The sequence below is a fragment of the Nicotiana tabacum genome, chromosome 2 (genome assembly GCF_000715075.1).
Source record: "Nicotiana tabacum cultivar K326 chromosome 2, ASM71507v2, whole genome shotgun sequence".
NCBI classification, from domain to species: domain Eukaryota; kingdom Viridiplantae; phylum Streptophyta; class Magnoliopsida; order Solanales; family Solanaceae; genus Nicotiana; species Nicotiana tabacum.
Window position 1 is genome coordinate 104,316,346 of NC_134081.1, and position 19,068 is coordinate 104,335,413.

General features: G+C 34.2%; 2 protein-coding genes across 3 annotated transcripts; one reads left to right on the forward strand and one right to left on the reverse strand.

The window, feature by feature from the left end:
* Positions 1–9,802: 9,802 nt before the first annotated feature.
* On the reverse strand, positions 9,803–12,188 carry LOC107826151 (uncharacterized). 2 transcript variants are annotated; one of them, XM_016653103.2, is made up of 2 exons: positions 11,246–12,188; positions 9,803–11,146 (listed from the first exon to the last, which is right to left on the reverse strand). In XM_016653103.2, the coding sequence occupies exon 2, from the start codon at positions 10,364–10,366 to the stop codon at positions 9,959–9,961; it is 408 nt and encodes a 135-aa protein (XP_016508589.1). In that variant the 5' UTR covers positions 10,367–11,146; positions 11,246–12,188; the 3' UTR covers positions 9,803–9,958. The 2 variants fall into 2 exon arrangements, with proteins under 2 accessions (XP_016508589.1, XP_016508588.1); XM_016653102.2 differs by having other exon boundaries at positions 11,242–12,188.
* Positions 12,189–12,324: 136 nt separating this feature from the next.
* Positions 12,325–15,130, forward strand: LOC107826152 (E3 ubiquitin-protein ligase RMA1H1). The gene is made up of 2 exons (XM_016653104.2): positions 12,325–12,560; positions 14,142–15,130. Exon 2 carries the CDS (start codon positions 14,180–14,182, stop codon positions 14,906–14,908), a length of 729 nt encoding a protein of 242 aa, XP_016508590.2. The 5' UTR covers positions 12,325–12,560; positions 14,142–14,179; the 3' UTR covers positions 14,909–15,130.
* The last annotated feature ends 3,938 nt before the right edge of the window (positions 15,131–19,068 follow it).

Below are 19,068 nucleotides of genomic sequence, written 5' to 3' on the forward strand. Positions count from 1 at the left end.
TAAAAAAAATATATTATTGACTTGGATGTGCAGAAGTTTCTTAATTCCTACCGTGTTGAAATTATATAGAATGACTTTTCTTTACTTGCATATTATATTATTTGAACGAATATTTGACAATTAAATCGTTTTCTTGAATACTGAACACTCCGGTTAATTAACTGTAAGCTCTGTGACGGGTGGATCCCAATATAGTTAGGGCAAGTTGCGATCAAAACCACTTCTTTCAAGTCAATTTATTATATACACGGAAAAATTAATTACTCTAATCATATAATTAAGTCTAGATCCTTAATTCGTGTTTGCTCTCTAATCCTAGTAATTTCAATCCAATATATTTTTAAACTCGGGAATTCCTGAGAGAGTATTCTGAGGTTGAAATTTAACGTGACGGATTATGGTTGAGATTTCGTGTCGGTAAATAAGGTCGTCGTACTTAATTATTGTCAAAACAATGAAATGAAGAAGCAGAAAACAGGTTCTGCGTGGCCTATTTAAAGCATATGAAGGGAACTTTCGAGCAACAATAAAGATATTTTCGTGTGATATATCGGTCATAGTTTGAAACGTGAAAGCAGTCATTAATATTTATATTAGGATAGAATGTCTACATCACACCCCTTATGGTGCAGTTCTTTCTCGAATCCTGAGTGAACACATGATACTTCATGCGACGAAATGCCTGTCCCTCTTACTATAGTAAGAGTCACAAAATGAGTACTAGGGATTAAGAAACTGGCAATAACACAACATTAAGTTTGAAAATGAAAGGAAAAAAAAAATCAAAGGGTTAGGTTCCCTCAACATTGAAAAGAAAAAACAAAAACTTGGGCTGGAAGTGGTGATGAAAACGTATGCTTTTTTGTATTAATTAGATGCTTACGGTTTGGTGAAATAATGGCTGTACAAATTTGACATTTTCTAATAATGCCAAGATGGATCTCGCCTTAGCTTTTGTCCATCTTAAACTGGACAAAAACTTAATCATTATACTCTCTTTTCACTCCATATTTAGTATAGCCTTAGTTTTACGGAACCGTAAATGAGATTTTTACCTGTTTACTATTTTCAAGAACAGTGTTTTAGTTACATTTTATTATTCTCAAATGATAAGATTATTCTCTTTACCAAACATGAAAGACGACTTTCCATTCCGTCTCTAAAAGTTTTGCAACGTAAGTGGCCCTTAAATTGATTTAATTATATACTTAAATAAATAAATAAAAACTTATTTTTAATTGTTTTAATTCCGAATGATACAGTATACATAATTCAATATAGTATAAAAGTGGACAGATTATTCATGAATTCATGTCTCAACTCGAGCTGTGTCAATTAATCAAAGCTTTCCAACAAAGGAGGCAATCTAATAAAATAGGAATTTCTTTTTCCTTTTTTAATTAATCGGGTAGAAATTATAATCTCTGACGCCGAATATATCACATGGAAGCTCACTGAAAATTATGTTAGATCTTAGCTAGTTCATATGACATTCTTTTGTTTTACTAAAAGTAAAGCACAAGTTGAATGACACGTCAACTTCTTCTTAAAAAAGAAGTTTTCGTTTTCGTCAAATTCGGGTTGCTTAGTTTTTAATTTAAACATGTGACGTAACAACTAAAAGAATGCAAATTATTACAAACATACGCGGATTTCTAACTAATTTAAGTATTAAAACTGTCAATCCCAATTTTTGCCGAATGGTTGTGAAACTATGAACTGGTGATTCCTTGTTTTTGTAAAACTACCATCTTTAATTAGGTTAAACTTGATAATCTCCCATTTTATCTGATTCCTAAGAAATTTACCAAAGTGAAAATCGAATTTTGTGACAAGCTATTGTTGGACATATTGATGTCGAGTACATAAAAATTAAGAAAGAAATAGACCACCTAAGGTGACCAAGAAATTGTAAAATTGCAGTTTCAATCACCTCTAACATATGAATACAAGATGATTTTTTTGTGTGGCATTTTTCATTAAACAAAAATCACATATAGCGACCAAAGAAATTAATCAATTGCGATGATATAAATAATCTATTAACAAAAAGAGAAATTTTTGTAAACTTGACTCCATCTATAAATGAATGTCTTTGTTTTTTACAATGGTAAAAGGGGAGTTAACTTGACGTTTGTTTCTGTTCTAAATATATTTTGCGTGCAATGAACTTCGACTACCATATATAAACAACCCAAAGAAAGGCAAATTTAGGTAAAACTTTCTTAATTCCACCTTAATAATGACTCTCTCTGTTTCAATTTAGATGACACACTTTTCTTATTAGTTCGTTCCAAAAAGAATAACACATTTCTATAATCGGAAGTAATTCAACTTTAAACTCTTCATTTTACCTATTTTACACTTAATAAGAAGCTTTTATAACCACACAAATGTCATGGCCCCACAAAGCTTTTACCCCTTAAACTTTTAAGACCACAAGTTTCAAACGTCTTTTTTTAAAATTTCGTGCGTCAAACTGACTCGTCTAAATTGAAACGGACGGAGTACATATTTAGGTAGAATGACATCTCAAATGTTAAGCTTTGTCATAGCTTTCGTTTTTTATTTTCGTTTTGTTTCTATTTTTAGGTAGAATGACATCTCAAATGTTAAGCACCTAACTCGAACGGAATTATACATGCACCATCTTACTAATTTGAAAATAATTACACATTAGAAGGGGCCACAAACTGAAACGTAAAGAGAATACGACACGTTTTTTTTTCCCTTAACAAAACAACGGTTTTTACGAAGTCCCAAAACACTTTATCATATGCCTGTATCATATCAAACTTAAAGTAGTATCTCCTGCACGAAACTTACTTTTCAAGCATAACACACTATTCCTTGTACCAATATCACATTTTCAATATGGACCAATATTATTTCACAAATCCAAACTCATTGTAAGAGATATGTTTGGCAGGAAACCTCTTAACATATTAGCCAATAATTTGACAGGATTTTCCTTGTAAATGAGCAGAGAATATTGATGGACCTTGAGTCTGAAAAGGTGGCAGCGTTCTCGACCTTGGTGATCAAGAGTCAAGACTACAATTATTGGAAGTGTAGAACATAGAGGCAGCATTCTCGACCTCCTAACAATTCTTCTTTTTTCAGGTGTCGTTTTTGTAAGAATATTGACATAATTAACCCAAGATCAAATATGATTTTAGGACAAATCAATTTTGGATTAGCAAGAACAGTTGCGTACCTGTTAATTTGAGCCATACCATGGATTGACGAAGGATTAGGTCTTCCTCTCTATTACTCCTTCTCCAATATGGTGGCGTAAATGGAACAACTACCGCACACAAATGCTCTGAAATAACTCTGATTATGTATTTATATAAAGGCTAGATGGGGGACCTAGCTGCAATTAATGAAACTCTGATGGGTCCTTCCATTACGGGCCTCATCGGGCTGAGCTTACACTTACCGTTGTACTAGACCAACCAAGCACATAAAGTGCACAACCCAATAATCAATTATCACACTTATAATTGAAATCACGTTTATGGATTATCATCAAATCCGAATATTTAAATATAAAATATTTAATAATGTAACCCATTTTCTTACAGTTTTGCCTAATTAATTTGAAGTCGCTCTCTCTCAAAGATAACTTTATATTTAAGGAGGAATATGTATCCTCCACCACAGTCTTTGGTAGTATATACCAACAATTTTGGAAAAGGGTAATATGGATATGCAGTGAGAAGTTCATTATTGATGACGTCTAATCCTACACCTCCAAAGGAAGTGTAGCAAGGTCGTTAGCAATAATAAACTCAACAAAGGTTGGGGTGGAATCCCACAAGGAGTAGGTGTGTGTTAGAGTGTCCAAATGCGTGTAAACTTGGTGATTCTCAATGTAATCTTCAAACAAAGAGTATTTTAAATTACTTCTAAAGTTACTTCTAGAATTACTATGAAAACTAGTCTAGGAATTTTATCAAACACTTGGAGTGCGAGTAAAGATGTAGTTGTAACAAATAAGAGAAAGGCGCTAGGATTGCTTCCCTTTAGTGTATGCTATGCTTTTGGGGTATACAAATGTTCAATTCTAGTTAATTAAACATGTGTTATGGCCTCAATTTCTATTTCACCAACTTAATATCTTCCAACACTTAAGGGGTTTTTACACCAAGTTGCTCTTCCAAGTCAACTATGGCTCAATGATAAGCAATTGATTAGCCTAAGTAGAAATCACATTATTCCTAGTTAGTTTTGTTAATCATATAATTAACCCACTTATTTACTTGCTAATTACCTTGTACCTAAGCTAAGTTCTACTCTTTAAAGTTAGAACAAGCAAAATAGGCATGGATTTAGTGTTTGCAACCACAAAATCAATCAATAAAGCATGGAGTAATTAGAGAACACAAAGCTTAATCAAATATAGAACCAATATTAATACCCCAAAAATATAACCACAATTAGGGTTCACAATCCTAGCTTAAGAAATTTAGCTAGCCATAATAAAGAACAACAACAACCCAGTATAATCTAAACATATTAGCTAAAAGAGTAAATAAAGAAAATATAAAGATAAATGATAATCTAAACATATTAGCTAAAAAAGTAGAGAAAGATTGAGTAAACTATGATGAAATCACCCAAAACTCTTAAGGGAAACTCCAAAAGTTGCTCTCCCACGTTCAAAGGGGTCGAAAGATGCCTAAAAGCTGACCTAAGTTGCTATATATAATCGTTTGCTATATTTGACAAAAGTTCCCCTACGGTGTCCAATTGTGGCTTTGTTCGTGGAGACGATGATGTTCGTGGCCTGGTTCGTGGGCTGAAATGGCTCCAGGATTCAGATTGTGGAGCTGAGCGGAACTTGCACAATTCTTTACTTCAAATGCCATTTAAGATCATAGAGTACGTAGTTCGTGGAGACGATCAAGATCGTAGAGTACGTAGCTAGAACATTTTTCATGAACTTTTGCACCCCTAGTTTTGGCTCCACAATTGAACTTCGTGGAAACATTGTTCTTCACTTTTCAATCTTCAATTTCTTCAATCTTATGCTCCAAATTCCATCTCTTTTCATCTTTTTTGATCCACTCTTTCATCAACTATATCATTTCACATCTGAAATCAACCACATTAAGTTAGTTAAAACTATTAAATCTTACTTAAAGAACCTTAAAACTCAAGAAAAATGTATGAATAAGTTAGCAAAATACCAACTTATCAACTCCCCCAAACTTAAGATTTTGCTTGTCCTCAAGCAAATCCCAACCCAAGAAAACAATCAAGCACACATCATTCATGACTCAATTGGTACCAACAATTAACTACATGTCATGTGCATTCTTAACAAGGTTTCCAAATTCAAGGTCTCACATTCAAACTTGCAATCCAATTGTGACACTTGAGTCTCAAGGGTTAACTTCAGTCATCAAGAGCTCTTGCTCATTTATGCACACCCTGGTAAGTCTAAACTCTTTCTCATCTACCTTTCATTAGTCTCACCTATTTCAAAGGAACTGTGTCTCCCATTTCAAACTTATAGCACACAAGAGGGATATCTTGCACACATAAAAATATTTCACTCTTCTTTCACAAATAAGGTCCACAAGTTAGGTCTTAAGTACCATATACTTGCCCCTTATGTACGATTCCACTAATGTAAGCATGGTCGGCTCAAAATCAATTAGGACTTTGTTCGGGTTGTAATAAAAGCTTTTGGTTAGGGGTAAGATATAATTTTGGATAAGAGTGACTAACACTTTCCTAATCACTTCACACAATCAATTAAATAACACAATCCTTTGCTTCTCCCTTTTTATTTTCAAAATCTTTTTTTTTATTTTCAACAAGGTGTGGCAAAATAATAAACTGGATTCTTGTAATCCACCTTACTTGGAGTTAGAGAGACTTGACATCACCCTTTGTTGTCAGTTTCATCCAAACTTTATGCTCCTCAAGGCTTACATCTTTGACATCATTTTTTTTTCATCAAGTCTAATTTTTGTCAACTACTCATTTTCTCCTTTCACAACAATTGTATCCTTCTTCATTGTTTTTCTTCTTTTCTTTTTGGTCGTTGCCTTCTTGCTTCAACTTCAAGTAGCTTCCTAATCACAGTTCTCCTATCTTCTCCTTCAAACTTAGACTTATGGAAGTTGTGACTTCAAGTGCTTCAGAAGGTCAAGGCATCAAAAGCGGATATACGAACAAAGGGGAAAGGGCTTATAACAGGGTTGCCAAGGGAAGAGGCTAAAGGCTCAACATGGGTTGACTAGAGGAATGTATAATGGTGGAAATTAAAGGCTCAAACATTCCAAAGAAGTCCTAAAATCATGTTCTGCACCGTGCATAGCCTAGGATTTCGCTTTGAAGCACATTCGGGGCAAGTTCTAGACTATCGACTTGTGCAAGTGAACTTTAGCGACCTTACCTCTAATGCTAATGAATCATAAATGAATATAGAGTCCAAAATTCATCAAGGTCACAATCATTTCACAAGATCTCAATGGCTCATTCGACCCAATCAATGACTCAAAGGTAACCAAAGAACCTCAAAGTCACTAACTAAGATAATCATGTCATCGAAAAAACCAATCAAACACTTGTTTTGAATCATATGCAAGTAGATAAATGTGTTGGTACCACATGAGATACAAATACCTACCAAAAGAGGAACTCAATTCAAGATTTTATTCATTAATAGCTACTACTAGTGCTAAAGAAGCTATACTAAACTAAACTATGAAAGCATGTAAAGTCATCTGATTCAAACAAAAATCACCTTTGGAAAGAACCACGGTATTAAGAAAACCAAAGGTGTTTGACCAAAAAATATAACTTCCGGTTAAATTATTAAATTTATGTAACAAGGGGTTAAATCTAGTTAAGGATAATAAATTTAGACACTAATCTTGAAAACGTATAGTAGATGAGACAGATCCCGTAAATGATTGATGACAATGAATGCAAAATATCCTTCAAGCCTGAACATTAATGGAGGTATAACTAACAATAAATGGTATTTAAATAAATAAGGAGAAAAATTGACCCGATAATGAGTGGGTTGAACGAAAATTTCTCCTGACAATGATGAATGACAGATAAGTCCAAGATTCGTATGAACAATCCTCGGATCCAGTGAAAAGGTGGAAATGATATGGCCCAGAATCTTTATCGAAAGGTAGTCTTTTAATTTTTGCAAGAGAGAAAGTCTTCGTTTCAAAAGTATTCTTATCAAAATCAATATTACATGCCCCTATCATTGTCTCTTCTTTCTATATATATATATGAGGCATTTTTCTTATGAAACGCTAATAGTACAAACATTAGGAATATTCACTAGAATATTCCCCTTTTAAATACCTTGTTCTAACAAATTAACCGTTACATGTCTTATCACTAGTAGTCGATTTACCTCGACCCTTGTTGACATCTTGACCGAGATTTCTATCGATGTCTCGACTAGGGGTGTTCAAAACCGAACCGAAACCCAAAACCGAACCGAAACCGAAGCTTAATGGCTTATTGGTGTCGGGTTTAACGGCTTAACGGACGGGGAACATATTAAATTTTTTTATTAATGGCTTATCGATTTGGGGGCGGATTATTCAATTTTCTTAACGGATAATTCATTAATCCATTAAGAATAATAATTTATTTTTATCCATATTACTGCTCTAGACAATTGTACGAAGTGCAAAGTGAATTGTACTGATTGCTTGGAAGTAGCTAATTGGCTATTGAGTCTTTTTCCCACTAGAGACCAATAATCAGTATTAAACTATTAACATTTACACTCTAGAAACCCTAGCATCTAAACCCAACAGCCAACCCTCTATCCTCTACCTCCCACTCTCGTTGTCTCGCCTCTCCCTCTCAGCTCTCGCCGACTCGCCTGCCTTTTCAATAATTAAACCGGTCTTAATTGGTACAAGTTTGAATTGGAAACATAAAGTCTTGAACTAATTTTTAAAATAAGGGTGGCCAACCGGGCCTGCCTTTTCAAATTTCAAGGAATAGCTCCATCCGTGACGTTACCTTACTATGTCAAAAAATTCTCAAACAACAACCACGCACACACGCATAGCCAACAGAGCAAGGAAGAAGGAAAGAGGAAGTCAAAAAATGTATGGCCATATTTTGCAAGTTAAAGATTCTATTCTAATCATTCTTTTCTTCACTTCAATTGAAAATCAGGTTGATATTCAGTTAAAGGATGTTATAACACAAGTCTGAATAATATTTGAGTTGATAAATATTTGGCTTATATTCAGTTAAAGAATGAAGTCCGCTTAAATAAACTAGATTGAAGAAAGGGAGAATTTTTCTATATGAGTTGATAAATAGGGATAACTTTTCCTTACTTATTAGCAAGATCTTTAACTGAATTTTCTCAAACTAACTATTGTTTCTGTCTTAATTTGATCTTGTGTCTTTCTGCAGATAGTTCTTTGATATCTAGTATTTGATTCTAGTAATATGGCCTCATGGTGTAATTTAGTTGATATATATGTATGAAAAATATTGACTATATTGTTGTCTCGGGGATGTACTCTCCAACACTGTGTTGAAGTATGTTAAGTTTCAATCAACTGAAACTAAAATGATAACCACCCGATAATAGCTAAACCGATACCAATCCGTCCGATATCTTATCGGGTGACTAGCGGATTACTACATTTAAAAATAAATAATCGATAAGCCAAACTGTTAAGAGTAAATAACCGCCTGATCCGCCCGTTAAGCATCCCTAGTCTCAACCACGGCTCATGTCGACACCCCCGCCAGTAATCTCGCTATGTCTTGGGTGAGCTCGACCGATGACGTTCTTTAATGCCATTTTATGCTAAATATTCCAAAGGCAGACTTTTGGCCTATTCTAGAGGCTTATTATGCAATTAAAAAGCAAACTTAATTAAAGCAAAAGAGATAACAAAAAAGCAATTTGAAATTCACCATATATTCAAAGTAACAAGTACTTCAAATAAGAACTAAATCACTTCAAGCTACCATTATTTTCACAATCCAAAATAAAAACTTCTCAAGAAATTTCCCACCCCCACACACAAAAATTGAGCATTGTCCCTAATCCTTAAAAATCAGAGTATAAAGGAGAGGGAACTCCCCGAGACTCAAGCTTGAGTGGACTTTTCCTGATGAGATGCTGCCAGGGCCGGCTAGAGGGTCAAGCCACTAAAGCAAAGGCTTTAGGCCCCCCCCAGCTTTTGATAATGTTGTTTAATAGTTAAACTGAACATTTAATTAATAATGTTGTTTTTACAGTTAATTTTTCTTAACAAAATATTAGTATTGACTCTTGTATGATAAAAAAGTAAAGTATAAGATTTTTATTAAAAAATAAATGAAAATCATCTAGCCATGTGATTGATGGTGACATTTTCATTATAATAGCAATATTCTTTTTTTTCCCTCCTTTCTCATAAGTAATAAAACTTGTACCGAGTACTTTCCTCTTTTCATTCCGTAAGCTATCTATTCTCTCAAAAATAAGGGCAAGGTTATTGAATAAATTAAATTGTGCATTTCTTTTCTTTATCTTAAAGTTTTCAAGTATTGCAACAAGCGACTATTATCTTATAATTAAAGTTTACCTCTGATAAATTTTATTTATAGGTGTATATTACTTTTTATCGAATATTAGAGTTCAAACGTGTCAATTAAAAAAATATAAATCGGGTTACTCAAAACACACAAAAAATGAGAGTTGAAAAACTGAACTTCAATACAATCTCAAAAAAGGAGCGATTTAATCAATGCCTTAAGTAAAATTAGATGAATTAGATAAATTGTCAATTAAAAAAAAAATGTATAAAGAGAATCGATTGTAAAAACTTATTAACAACTTTGCATCCTAAAACTAAAAAATTTACCTTAAAGAAAAGTACATATGTGACCATCATTTTTTTTTTTTCTTTAAAAAAGCTTAAGGCCTCTTAATAATGTTTGGTTGAAGCCACTAATTTGGTTGATACGCCCCGGATACTGACTCCAAGATATCGTCCTCAACCCGTAGATGTTGTGTCAAATTCTCTGTGGTGATCTGAAGTGGAGGAGCAATCTCAATCTCAGATGGCTCATGTATATCTGGAAAGTCTCTATCCGTTTCTGAAATTGATTGTCCCATTGTGTGCATGTATATTGCAATTGCACTTGCTCTCTTATGATCATCAGGGACTTCTTCAGCTGGGTCATCCTGTTCTTGATCTTTCTCTGACTCATCTTCATCTTCCAACTCTTCACCTTCCTCTGTTGAATTACCCCATGCCTTCCTAAGTATCCTCACATCAGTAGACAACTGTGTAAGCTTATCTTTCACATCCTCAGACTCTGTTGACTTCTCAAGCTTTTGTATCCTCTTCTCCATACTAGCAATAGTCTCTTCAATTTTAGCTAGTTTTTTTTTTTATCTCTTTCTCTTTCGTTCTCATCCCTTGCTTTCTCTCTTTCTACTTGCTCAGCTTGAGTTTTCAATAATTGCTCTAGTATTTTCATCATTGGTTCTGTGGATGTAAAGATTGACTTTTGCCATGCATAGTTCTCTCAATCTTTCCTCTATTTTGGTGAGCTTGCCATACATTGTCTTCTGAACAGCAGGCACAGATTAATTTGACGTTCCTGAAAGGCAAGACAGTGGTACCTGAAGAGGTGATCACAGGCCCCTCAGCTGTGGAAGAAGAGCCATGTTCCTATAACTGGAATACTGGTAGGAGGTATAACGGAGGCTAGCTCTTCAGATTGGCTAGCCTCAGAAATAGCTGGTGCCTCAACTACTGCAATGGAGTTTGTCTCGGTCTTTTTAGCCGGTTCTGCTGTAGATAATTCTGTATTTCTCGTCCCTTGAACCCATCTGTCCTCAGGTTGGCATGGGACTTTAAGATCGTGCACAATTCTTTGCTTCAGATGCCCTTTAAGATCGTGGAGTAGTTCGTGGAGGCGATCAAGATTGTGGAGTTGGGAAGACTTTGCTCCAAATTTTTCCGACTTAGAACATTTTTCATGCACTTTTGCACCCCTAGTTTTGGCTCCACAATTAACCTCCGTGAAGACATTGTTCTTCACTTTTCAATCTTATGCTCCAAATTCCATCTCTTTTCATCTTTTTTGATCCACTATTTCATCAACTATATCATTTAAGCTGACACACCTGAAATCAACCACATTAAGTTAGTTAAAACTATTAAATCTTACTTTAAGAATCTTAAACATCAAGAAAAAAGTATGAATAAGTTAGCAAAATACCAACTTATCAATTATCTTCCCGAGTCAGCAAAGGAGTCAGCAAAGGAGGAAGTAGCAAAAGGAAAAATGGCTTTTTTCTCTTTTGCCCAAAAATTATTTAGTCCTTAAACACTTTGAACTCTTTAAGACTCAGTTGTTGATCTTATTCTTATACAAATAGTTCAGTGTTTATCATAAGTGTTTTATTCTAATGACCGATTTTATTTATGAGTTCGGTTAGGTTTTACACTTAAAGAACCTTTAGTTTAGAAAAGGGCATTTCCTCACATAATTTGCACTTGCTAATGCTCAAACGGTGGAAAAAGGGCGTACATAATACGATGTTTTCCATTTGTTTCACTCTTCAAACCCACAACTTATAGGTGAGCAGTTGTGCCATAGCTTTCTCTTCAAAGATTACTTTACTAAGGCAACCAGTAAAAGAAAAAAACAAGCCTTTTACCTTTTGAGAAGTTATATAAAATTCTCAAAAAAAAATAAAATTATTTGGATTTTAAAAAATATTTTTCCTTTGGAAAATCAATTAAAATAATTTATTACAAAGGTGAAACAATCTAAAGATAAATGTTCACAACGACTAACAAACACGTTAAAGATAAAATTAGGTAAATAATAATATGCACATCTAATACTAATGAAATGATCAACCAATTTAACATGCTATTAAGATTGACATATGCTCTATATTCTAGCTTCATGTCATTGTTTCAGAAATTCTTTTTACGTGAACTCCTCGAAAAACTTTTCCAAAAATTATTCCAACACATACAACTTTCTGTAATATTAGTTTTCAAAAACCGATTTCCCAAAAGCTTAAATCAAAATGAATCTAAACGCCACTTACAGAGAGAAATAGAACAAATCCAAAGAAAGAAAACGGAGCCACACAAACGGCGTACGCAACCCCCCGTAAGTGCCACGTCGGAGAGGGGACAAAGACGAGGACCCCACTTTGCGTTTCCATTGTGTACTTATCATCCAGAAGAACAAATGACAAATTAATAATAATTACATTTATTTGTAAGTTTATACACTCTAATTATCCTATAGATACAGACCTCTTTATATGTATAGGCGTGTCTTTATAAAGCAGTATATATATATAGCGCCAAGCTTCAACCACTTCATCATATTCATATCTATCTACTCTTCATCTGTAATTCCCCTTTTTTTAGCTCTGTTTCTCCTTTGCTTTTAAACAAAAAGGATTCTTAGCTTTCTCCTACTAAACACTCAATCCTTTTCCTTTATCTCTGTTGGCAAAACAAGACTATATCTTTCTTATTGGATAACGTTCTTGATACAAAAATACTATTTGGGTATGTATCTTTTTTCATTCTTTGGGTCTCTCTCTATCTGTTTCTTCAGGTTTTTATTCATTTAGTTTAGAAAGGGTATAGCTCCTCTGTATTTTAAAAGATTTGAGGCAAAGTTTGGATTTTTCTTATTGAGAGTTTAGATCTTTATGTTTTTAGTTCTTTGTATGTTAAACATCATGTTTTTGTGGTTCTTGTTAATGAGGTTTGTACTTTGTAGTTTTTCTCCTTTCTGTTTGGGTGGGTGGTGGGATTTATGGGCATTGACTGTGAATTTGGATGAACGTGAAGTCAACTTTCTTAGAAGATAATAAAAGTTCTGTATAGAAATATAAGGTGGAATTGTAAATTTGGCTTAGTAGGACTAATAAACATAGAGGTGCTTAGTATTGAGATTTTGAATGAGAAATTGGAAAATCAGATTAGGCCTTCTTTTGGCAAGCTGATGAATGCTATAAATGCTAGAAATTCAGATACTAGTCATCTGAGATAAAAGACTCAAACATCAGAGGATGCTTATAGTTTTTCTTTTCCTTTTTTTTTTTGGCTTTTATAGTTTTCATTTCACATAGCATAGATCAGGTTGAATCACTAAATTTTTCCTGTTAGAACCAGATTATGCCACGAAGATGTTCCTTAGCTACCCATATTTGGAGAGTCTGTGGACAATAACATAGATTTTATAACTCCTTTTATGATTTTCATAATAAATACAGTACTTTGATTTGTACAGTCTTTGATAAAGCCTTATCCCAAAGGTTGTTTTACCTATTAAATTTGGATTGGCCTGTTAGTTGGATGGTTGATAGGATACACATATTCTAAAAGCTCTAGTTAGATTTATATTAAATGCTGTTGGTGCAGACTTTTATTTTCTTCAACCTTCTTTCCAGCTAGCAAATTTCTTCATTTTTAACTTCTCATTTCTTTTCCCAAGAACAAAATTAAATACTTAGGGCTTGTTCGGTACGAGGGATAATGAATAATTAATCTCAGGATTAAATTTGAAATGGGTTTATCCATGTTTGGTTGGGATAAAATCGCGGTATAACTAATTTACGGGATAACTAGTGTTATTTTTATCCAATAGGAGGACGGGATAACAATCCCGGCCGAGATAATTAATCATGGGATAACTTGTTTCCAAACCAAACGACTCAAGAAGAAATATAGGCAGTTTCAATAATTTCCATAGTTCCTAAATATTTTTATGAAATTGTTGTCCTTTGAGAAACTGATTTTCTCCTCTTATGATATTTGGAATTTTATGATAGCTAATGGATATGGCTTTTGATTAAATCAATAGGTAGTTTATCATTGTACGCAACTTGTGCTACATCTTATTGACAATGCACTTTATCTTAATCTAGACTAGAACAAATAAAAGGGCCTAGAGTCTTGAAATTTATTATTATGTCTAGTACGTTTAGTATTGCGTAGGGCCTTTTATTTTGTCCTTGCACCTTTAAATTGTTTGGTACCAACCTTGAGATTTAATATGCAGTTGTTTTGGTACTAGTTCTTAGTGTTCATGAATTTCAAGTCTTGTTTTTTGTACTGAGATCCTTGAATTTGTTTTTACAGACATTAGAAGCCAACTTTGTTACATCAAGAAACAGGATATGGCCTTAGAACAGCTCGACACTACCTTTGGCAAACACGATACTCCATTAGGAAAGTGGAAGGCAATGAACGATGAAGTTGAAGACAATGTTTCTGGTGGTTTTGAGTGTAACATATGCCTGGATCTCGTGCACGATCCTGTGGTAACTTTATGTGGTCACCTCTACTGCTGGCCTTGTATTTACAAATGGATTCATTTCCAGACTGATTCTTCAGAAAATTCAGATCAGCAACAGCCACAATGCCCTGTTTGCAAATCTGAAGTTTCACAAAAAACATTGATTCCACTCTATGGGCGCGGCCAATCTACAAAATCATCTGATGGAAAGGCTCCAAATCTTGGTATTGTCATTCCACAAAGGCCTCCTACTCCTAGATGTGGCGATCACACGCTGATATCAACCACTGATTCAAATCAATCCCAGTTACTTCAACGACGACAACAGTCTCAAACGCATCAACCTTATCAAGGAAGTTACATGGCCTCACCTATTCTTAGCCCTGGTGGCACCACAGCTAATATGTTGCACCCTATTATCGGAGAAGTGGCTAATGCTAGGATTTTTGGGAACTCATCTACAACTTTGTATACATATCCAAACTCTTATAATGTAGCCGCGAGTAGTAGTCCAAGATTGAGAAGGCAACTATTACAGGCTGATAGATCACTTGGCAGAATATGTTTTTTCCTCTTTTGTTGCTTTGTCACATGTTTAATCTTGTTCTGAACGCTTTGTCCTCCTATTTTACTTGTACTTGTATAAAAAGATTTGGTGCTGTAGTCTGTAGTAGATAAGAATATGTACAGCCTCGGCTAAATGTAACAAATCATAGAAGCTTTTGCATCTTGATTGTTGCTATTACACTTGGAATAGTGTGTGTAAACGGGCAAGGAGCTTCAAGTTTTTAACCCTTTTTTATATAATAAGAAAAGAGGTTGAATTTTCTCATCCACTATGGTCATGGGCGAGTTAAGGTGCAGAAGAAGATTCATCCGAATTCCCTTCACAAAAAATTTATGATTATTATATATATAAGGTTAATTTTCGGGAAAGTTCGTTCAACAGCTTCTTCCCGTGTTTATTATTTATTTATTTATTTGTTTTTCCTTATTTTTGTAATCCTTGCCTCCGCCACTGATTTTGGTGCATACCTCTTTTTCCAAATGCGAGATTCTTGTTTTCAGAGTTACTACTCAATAGAAGCAGTGGCTGTTATTCCCTCCCCCACCTCCCCCCCCCCCCCCCAAAAAAAAAAGGTTAGACGAGGACGTGAAATTGTTAACAAGAAAGCAGATGACCAAAATTGAATTGGTCTTTTCTTTGTGGACCCATCAGCTGGTGGACCCTTTTTAATTATTTTTAAGTGGTCCTTTTTCTTATTAGCTGCCATCTAACAAGATGGCTCTCTTTAGAATCAACAAAACAAGAGTGGATTATGTATTCCACAAAGCAAACTTACTAGCTTTCACATTGTAAGAGGATACTGAATTTTCAAGCACTAAGCAAGGTCGAACCAAATTGGCATCTTATCTTCTTTTTTGATAACGTTGGATCACGTGCGCACCTTGACTATTTTATTTAGCCCATTTGTTATTACCCACCCAATGTTTTAAAAGACATTTTCGGAGCGAGCTTGGGGCGAGGTGCACCAAAAACGTCCCGGGGCGATGGTGTGAGGCGAAAGTCTCAAGAGACGTACGCCCAACAATTCGGGGGCGTTTGAGGCGAGTTTTTTTAGTGAGACGTAAGCTCCAAAGATTTTTTCAAATTAAAACTAAATTTGTTGAATAAGTCCTTCATATAATACCCAAAATTTCAAAATTCAGCTCGGTAATTACTCAAATTTTTAAAAGGAACTGAAATGTATTAAATTTAAAAGTCAAGACCTTTTTTATTGATTGAAGCCCCAATTCATGGTCTTTTTCAATTTTTTATCTTGTTCGTTAATCTGTTAATATCTCCCAAAAGCAGCGAATATTCAATTTTTTTTACAAATACAAAGAGAACTTCATTCTCCTTCATAGCAGCAAGTTCAAAGTTCAAATTGCAGTTTAGTCATCCTTTTTGTTCCTCCATGTAGAAAACTTTTTTCTTTTCGACTTAAGTTACTTGAGCTTCTAAGTAACGTATAATAGATTGTTTTGACTAGTTTTTTGTGGGGATGAAGCGCGCGCGCGCGCACACACACATATATATATATATATATAGATGAAGCACATCTATATATATATTTTTCACATATTTATAGTTTTCTTCATTTTTTATGCAATTTTACCTGTTTATAAATATTTACTGTAATTATATTATTTTATAAAATATTAAAAATTAAATATCTATGGGGCTTACGCCTCGCTGAGGCATATGTTAAATGTCTCGCCTTACGCCCATACAATTATTTAGTAATCTGTTCATCAGGATTTCAGTAAATTCTGCAGATGAAAAAAAATCACCAAATATATCTTGTTTGTTTTTACTGGAGTAAGGCTTAAACATTTTACCCACTTTATTAATTGCTGGGCTACACCGTTTGTGCATAAAAAAAAATGGGCATTTGATTAGAGACCCTGTCACAATCAATGCATGAACATCAAAAAGAGAAATTACTCTCCTCTTCTCTCATTTGCTTGTCCTTATCATTATTTAGGGTAACACACTATTAACTGTGTAGGTAGGTGGTGGCGGCAATTGTAGCAGACATGCTTGCTACGTCTGTGAAGTGTGAACACAGACCACAGTGATGTAAATCATATTGTTTAGTTCACCAACTTTGAGTGATTCCAGCTCAGACTACGTAAATAGCCAAAATTAAGGATTTCATCCCTATTCAGAATCTTGATTGCTACCCCTTTTTGTTTCTTTGTTCCAGCTGAGTTTTTCCTGTTTTCATGCAATATTCTAATGTTAAAGTCTTGTAACTAAGCAATGATACTCATTTCTTGCCATATGTAACATAATTTCCTAGATCATGATCCTTTCTGTTTTAACCATTTTGTACACAACCCTAGGATATATAGAAAAGATGAAACAATTAAACAAGTGAGACTATGCAAGACATTATTTTTCTGTATTTCTCTTGAAATTGTTATGGACAAATAACCATATATAGTTTGAACAGAAGAAAATGCTCCTACAAAAATTACTTATTTGCCTCCAATTTGGTATATATTCCACCGGAATGCAAGTTTTCTCATTGTTCGAGTCCTGAAAATTAAAAACTTCTTGCATAGAGGGCGCTTTATCCCTTAGTGGCTCAATCTAACACAAATTCGAATTAGTTGAAACAATGAGTTTCGGATATCGATGCCAGAAACAATAAAAAAAAAAGACAAGATTTTTCCTGATGTAGAACCCCATCAATGTGGTCCTATGTTATGAGGTTTCTGATTCATGAAGTAGAACACTTTGACAAATATATTAGATCTTGCACTTAGTAGTAAATTTTACTATAATTATTAAAAGACGTGTTACACTGTCACGACCCAATTTAGGATCATGACCGGCACTTGGGAGCAAGTGCCCCCAAGTAAGCCTCATCGGTATTTTATAGAAAATCGGACAGAGTTTTCCCTATTTTAAGACTATCCAAAAGTTTTCTTGTCTGATAAACAATTAACGACCAACCAATATTCACCCAAATAAGTCACAATCTTCATCAACTAACCAAAATAAATTTTCACCAACATTACCATTACCAACATAATAATACTAAACCCATCTCAAAATATGGAGAGAAAGTGCAATACTACTAACTAGTCCAATAAAAAGAATAAATCATCATGACACCAATAAGAATGACTATAGAGCGACTCTACGATTTCAAAAGAAAAGACAATAACAATGAATAAACTCTTCGCCCATGCACACAAGTGCGGGGATCACCAGGAACTAGCAACTCATGTACTCTAATTAACGAAATTCTCGCTCGCGTCATCTAGTGTCTCTGTATAAAAAATAAATAGTGGGGAGTGAGTCGCTAGCTCAGTGAGTAATAACACTTAACCACAACCATTTTTAATTAGGGACAAGTCAGAAAACATGCCTATTAACCCAAAAATATAATAAAAATACCCTTTCAGAAACAATAATTCGTTTCATCATGTGTTTCATATAAATAAAAATCAATTAACAATTCTGTAATAAACTCGGTAAACACTGTCTCATAGTAAATCTTTATGTTTGGGAGGTTTTCAAGAATCATGTAATATGTATCACTGTGTGGACCCCTTCATAAAAGGAGTCAAATATAACTGTAGGTCCCTACTCAAGGGAAAACTGTAATTGTATGCTAATTCTACCTTCCCACTAGCGAGGGCTATAACTGTACTCGGTAATCGGTAAATACAAGGTGCACCAGGTCTAACGAACCCGCCGTTAGCTACGGGATCCTTCAAAGTCTCCTCCCATTTATACTTTTATTTGTAATAAGTAAATATTCACATGGAAGCATTTTCAAAATAGTGCATGGCATTTCAATTATTATCAAATCATGTAATCCAATTTCGATGACATTAATCATATCTCAAATAACAGTAAAACATATCTAGTAACAATGAGAACATTTTAAATAATTGTAAATATCTCAAGTAACCTGTTCAGTACCATATCAAGTAAAGGACTTGTCCCACATGAAAATTTTAAATATTTAGTAACACATTTATTTTCAAAATAATGTATAAACCATACAGGTTATGAAAACATAAATTGCGGTATGATTACTACTCACAGTACTCGTGTCAAATACCAAACTCGTCACCTCGAGCGGTCTGTACAACTTCCTCCGATCAATCTAATATCACATCATATCAATCTCGTGTCAATTTTCTAGTTTAAACTAATTCATAACTAATTAAAAATATCCAACCATCGGGGTTTATGTTTGAGTCTTA